We start from the raw sequence: 6,000 nt of genomic DNA on the forward strand, positions 1-6,000 counted from the left end.
CAGCTGGACAGACACAGAAAATAAAACCACCTGTCTCAGACCCGAGCTGGCCAACAGCAGAGCCAGGTCCAAACCAGAGCTTCTGACTCATCTTTTCCAAGAGGCCGTGCTGCCCCTTGAGCTGGCTGAGGACGCGTGGTGAAGATGGGATGCTGGCCGTGAGGAAGGCCGGGAGCTGCAGGCACGAAAGAAACTCTGCAGCGTGGAGAAGCCCACTGCGGGCTGGGTGTTCAGGCCCAGGTCGGGCCCCCGTGTGTCCCAGCCGGGCCGGGTGGCATCCTCTAAACATCCTCCAGCGCGTCCTCTTCTGCACTCTGGGCTCACGGGGAGCAGGCTGCGTGGACCGGGGATTTGGATTCGCGGCACCTGGATCTGAACATCAGCTCCGCCGGCTGCCAGGGGCGTGGTGTGGGCGAGTTCAGCCCCCCCAGGCCCCCGCCCCCTGGCCCCTCGGCCCTGACTGAGCGTCTGTGACAGCAGCCCAGCGGGGCCGCCCGAGCCCAGCCTCTCACCCGGTCACCCGGAAAGCGGACACCTTGGCCCTGGGAGCCCCGCCTGGCTCTGCGGCGGCACTGGGCTCGGGCGCCTCCTCTCAAGTGCCCTTGGGCTTAAGGGCTCAGGCACTGACGGAGCTAACACGTCCTTTTACCTTTCATCCAGTCCCAAGACCTCTAAATCCTTCCATGGAAAGTCATAACTGAAACCCAGCCCTCCATCCTGAACCCCGGAGACGTGGCCGCCCTGCCCAAGTGGATTCTCGCTGGGAAGACACCCCGCGCTAAGTCCCAGGCCCTAGTCCCGCCCGTGTGACCTGTGGGCGCCGTGTCATCACGGGGAGGTCGGGGGCGCACGCACCGATGGCTGTGAGCCTTTCCCTCCCGCCCCCCCCCCCACCATTCCCGGGCGGGAAGGGGCCGGCAATCGCACCGAGAGCCTAGCCTTTCCAAGCCGCTTCCTCCGCAGGCCCTGCTCACTGGGTTCCGCAGACAGGGGGTCCGCGTCACACCCTCAGGCCGGCGCTCTCCACTTCGGCCGGGCCTGGGCGGAGCTCAGACACCTGTGCTTTGTCCCAGCTCCCCAGGTGAGGCCGACGTGCCCCAAGGCTGAGAAACACCGAGCCGCGGCCCTCTCGCCCTCCCGGGCCCCGCACCCTCGAGCAGCAGGTCCCGCCTCTGCGCCGGTCCCACAGCTCGGGAGGAGGAGGGGGTGCGGGGTGCAGCGCCGTCATCCCCACACGTCAGCGGGTCCCGGGCAAGCTCAGCCCGGAGAGGGGACGCCGCCCTACCCCTTAGGCTTCTTTTCTCAAATGCCGCTTATTATGTGAAAACACAACGCGCGGGGAGCTGGTGACACAGGCAGAGTCCCGGGCGCCACGGCCAGGGACTCGCACTCGAGGCTGGGCAGGGCCCCGGGCCCTGCATCCGGACGGCGCCCCGGAGACAGACGCAGCCTGAGGACCGCCTGCCGGCGCCGCGCGCAAAGGATACTTCCACTCGACGATGCCGATGCACGCCCTCCGGATGGGGTTCCCGAGGGTCAGGCAGAGCAGGGCCCGGGGCGGGCGCGTGGCCAGCGCGCCGCCCTGCTTCTTGGGCTTCCCGTGCTGCTGCCGCTTCCGCCGCGTGGAGCTCACCGTGGAGATGGCGGCGTCGCCGGCGCTGCCCATCAGCCTGGCCCGCCGGGCCGCGTCGATGGCCGCCTGCCAGGACAGGGCGGCCCCCGGCGTGGGGATGTGCTCAGGCGCCAGCCCCGCGGCCGCGTTGGCGTTCACGTCGGCGTGGGCCCGCCGCGGGCTCCCATAGCTGGGACCTGCAGGAGAGAACGGGGGACAGCAGTCACTGGGAGGAAAACGGGGGAGCCTGTGATGGGCTCTGGGTCCCAGGCTCACGATTCTTTTCGCAAGTCTCATTTCAACCACAGTTCAACAGGAGTCCTGTACTACGGTGTTCACCGCGGCTCTGTTCACACTCGCCAGGACATGGAAGCAACCTAAGCGTCCACCGACAGACGACTGGATGAAGAAGATGGGCCACATATACACGATGGAATGTTACTCAGCCGTGAAAAGAAACGAAATTATTTGTAGTGAGGTGGGTGGACCTCGAGACTGTCCTACAGAGTGAAGTCAGTCAGAAAGAGAAAAACAAATACCGTATGCCAACACATATATATATGGAATCTAAAAAAAAAGGTACTGATGAACCTAGTTGCAGGGCAGGAATAAAGAGGTAGACGTAGAGAACGGACCTGAGGACACGGGGAGGGGGAAGGGTAAGCTGGGACAAAGTGAGAGAGTGGCACGGACACACATACACACTACCGAACGTAAAACAGCTAGCTAGTGGGAAGCAGCCGCACAGCACAGGGAGATCAGCTCGGTGCCTTGTGACCACCTAGAGGGGTGGGGTAGGGAGGGTGGGAGGGAGGGAGACGCAAGAGGGCGGGGATATGGGGATATATGTATACATATGGCTGATTCACTTTGCCGTGCCACAGAAACTAGCACGGTATTGTGAAGCAGTTTTACTCCAATAGAGATCTATTAAAAAAAAAAAAAAAGGTCCTATTTCAAACCATTGCAGGAGCCAGGGAGGTGGCACATGGAAACATCAGCGTGTGATGCTGGGAATCTGCTCTGGTCCTAGTTCAGTCTAGGTCAGCCGCGAGACCTTGGATACATCACACCCCTCATTTTACGTAAACAAGACACGAGATGTATTGCATTACAACATTTATGGACCTCAGAAACACAGTGAGAGGAGGAGGATGTAGAAAAAGACAAATATGCAATGCAACACATGTCAATTAAAATACATACTTGTAAGAACACGTACAAATGAAGTAGAATAGAATGGTTGTTTATGGAAGATGAGGTGGAAAATGAGAATAGGCGTATGGGGACAGAAAAGAAGAACGAATGAATGAAGGAATGAGAGCCACTGCGTGAATCAATGCTGACAAACGTACAATGAGTTGAAGGGTATAATTCACTCAAATCTCTGCACCTAAGTTCCAAAAAATAAAAGTAAGTCTGATAAATGAAGGGGACGGACCCAGGCAAGGTCACATCCAGGTACCTCAAACCCATGTGGCGATGGGAGGTGCTGGATAGGAGGGCGGGGGCTGTGATGGTTCTGAACCAGGATCTCCTCCCACTGAGAAATAGGGTCTACGCGCCCTCCTCCTGACAAAGCGTTGGCCTCTTGTGACCGTTTTGACTGGTAAAGTTCAGCGGAGGCGACAGCAGAGATTATTTCCAAGGCTCGGTCGAAAACTCGCACGACCAGCCCCGGGCCGCCATGCTGCGAGGAAGCCCGGCCAGCCAACGTGGGGTTGGGGGGTGGGCGTCCCAGCCAGCCCCCAGCTGCTCCAGCCACCACCTGACTGCAACCCCATGACACACCCCAAGCCAGAACAGCCCAGCGGGACCTTCCTGAACTCCTGACCCGCAGAAACTGGGAGACGGCACAGTGTTTGCTGCGGAAAGCCACTTGTCTTCGGTGACTCGTGACGCAGCGTTTGGTATCTGGGAGAGGGCGCTGTGTGTAGTGGGGGTGACCAGAAGGAAACCTGGGTGGGAACCAGTGAAATCCAGCATAGAAGCATCTGCATGGCTCTGGTCTGAAGGCAAGAGAAGCCTCCAAGACTGTCCCCGTGACACGGCGCCTGCCTGGTGGGTTCTCCCCCGTCTACTTGCCGGGCGCCTCACCCCAGAAGCCTACAAGGCTTACCAAGGGATCAGCTCAGCCTGGGCCCCAGATCAGACACGGGACCTTGAGACTGGCCAGCTGGGCAGGTGCCACAGGGTCAGGAGATGCCACAGAGAGTGGGGTGATTCCTGTGGGCAGAGAGCCTGCCACCTGGAGGCCACTTCAGTCGCCTGGGAGACTGTGGCTGGAGCCCAACCAGTGGCACGAATGTCACCTGCAAGCCCCCCCCCCACGATGACCCTCTTCTCTGCTTCGTGTTCACGAGGCTCCTCCAGGGAAGCTGCTGGCCCAGGACACGCTGCCTCGTGGGGCCCTTCCCTCTCCTCCCTGCCACGCGCGGGGTCCAGATGAACACCTGGTGCCTCGCCCAGCCCCCTCCCCCCAGCGCACGTCCTGGGCTCGTCCTTCTAGGTTAGGGCTTCAAGGCAACTTTTGCTCCCGGCGTGACCCTCTCAGTCCCACCGCCGGCCCTGTCCACGATGGGGGCCAGTGCAGAGATGAGCACACGACTCAGCTTAGCCTCAGAACCCAGACACACTCCATCCTAGAAACAGACTCTGACAGCCACTGGGCACCTGCAGCCAGCCACACCTGATGCCCGCCTCACCCTGAGCTTTCCAGTTTTATTCCTTAGGTAACTTCGCTTAAGCTAACTGGAACTGGATTTCTGTCCCTTGCAACCAAAGGAGAACGAATGCGCTTGCTCGCACCTGCCTGGGCTGTCATTCCTGCCAGCTTCCAAAGTCTACGTCCCTTCCATCATCCCACCAGTGACACCCGGTAAGTTTCCAGTTTTATGCCAACTGACCGACGTGGCCACCAAAACGCCGTACCTCAAGGATTCTGGGACTTTTCTGAGCACGAGAGAAAGGTGACAGACTCGTGATGTCTGCGGGGGCACGAGAGGGAGGGGGGTGGCATCACAGGTGTGCGCGTCCCACCCCGCAGGACCCCAAGAGGAGCGCTTCGGGTCCACTGAGGTACCAGCTGCTGCCACTTCCCCGTCCCCCGACAGCCGCCTCCTGCACTGTCGCCATGTGGTCCCCGTGGCACCGGAGCCCCACCCCCGCTCCTGGGCCTGGTCCTCAGTTCACGGCCTGTCCCCGACCCGACACCAGCTCCATGTCACCATCTAGGAAGTGGGGAGCCAGGGGACCCAACCCTTCGCACCGGGGGTCTCATCTGTCACACACCTGCCGCCGTCCTCCCTGTGTGCGTCCGAAGCTTAAAGCAAGCGGGACCCCGCGAGGCCGGCCTTCGCCTCTCTTACGGGAGCCCCAAGGAAAGGACGCGAGCCTCGCGGCGCCGGGGCAGCCAGCCAGGGGAGTGTGCCCCCCACACACGAGGGCGCAGTACTCGCTGGAGGACGAGCTCCTCCGGGGGCTCACGGCCTGAGGGTGACGGGGCTGCACTCCTGACCCCAAGAACGCCCTTCGCGTCTGCGGCAACCTTCCCGGGGCAGCGCCCACCGCACCAGCCGCCCCGGGGCCTCAGGGATGGAGGCGGGTGGACAGACGTGCTGCCCTGGACCGAGCGGGTCCGGCGTGGCCGGACCGCGTGTCTCACCGGCTTCACCGGCGAGGGCTGCGACCCTAAGTGTGCCTGTTTGATCTGTGGGAAACCACCTTGCTTCCTAGACCCCCGGTTTGGCCATGACCATGGTGAACAGCCTCTGCTGGAGCTCCTGGGCCGACCGTCCTCTTCCCTCGCGTCCGTGAAAGCGGCCCTGGCTCCACCCTGCCGGACCGTCCGGCCCTCCGCGGTCCTCTCCCGACTCGAGGCCTCGACGCCACCCCCTCCCGCAGACCTGCCGGCCACATCCCAGCGCTCCCGGAACATCTGGACACAGTCTGAGAAGAAGGCGGGAAGCGGGAGGCAGGAGCAGACTCCATCACCCACGAAGGCCGGCGCCGGGCGCATCCGGGGCCCCGAGGCATCGAGACCAGGGCTCCACGGAGCCAAGAGCGGCTCGGAAAGCCCGGTCTGGGGGCTTGACTTCAGAGCCACCCGAGCCTTGGCTGATGACCTTATTTATACTGTGAACCGTTCCCAGAGCAGTGGGTCCTCTCGGGAGAGGACCATCTGGAGAAGCACATACGAATAAGCCCGCGGGGAAAAGTGGAATGTCAACCTCTCCCCAGCCAGAGGGCAAGAAAACAACCTTCAGTATTTCGGTCCTGGCAGCTCAAGCACTGCTGCGGCCTGTGACATAACGAAGGGCACAGTAAACAAAGACACACACACACACACACACACACACACACTACAATGAATAATTCCCAATCACACA

The 6,000-nt window shown here is 61.5% G+C and overlaps 1 protein-coding gene across 2 annotated transcripts in view; it reads right to left on the reverse strand.

Moving 5' to 3' along the window:
- Window positions 1–6,000, reverse strand: part of CACNA1C (calcium voltage-gated channel subunit alpha1 C) — a 477,743-nt gene that overhangs the window by 425,504 nt on the left and 46,239 nt on the right. For both annotated transcript variants that reach the window (XM_024128968.3, XM_028490773.2), the window contains exon 2: window positions 1,488–1,809. In XM_024128968.3, coding sequence (XP_023984736.2) covers window positions 1,488–1,809 — 322 coding nt within the window. The remainder of the gene's footprint in view (window positions 1–1,487; window positions 1,810–6,000) is intronic.

The sequence above is a fragment of the Physeter macrocephalus genome, chromosome 6 (assembly GCF_002837175.3).
Source record: "Physeter macrocephalus isolate SW-GA chromosome 6, ASM283717v5, whole genome shotgun sequence".
NCBI classification, from domain to species: domain Eukaryota; kingdom Metazoa; phylum Chordata; class Mammalia; order Artiodactyla; family Physeteridae; genus Physeter; species Physeter macrocephalus.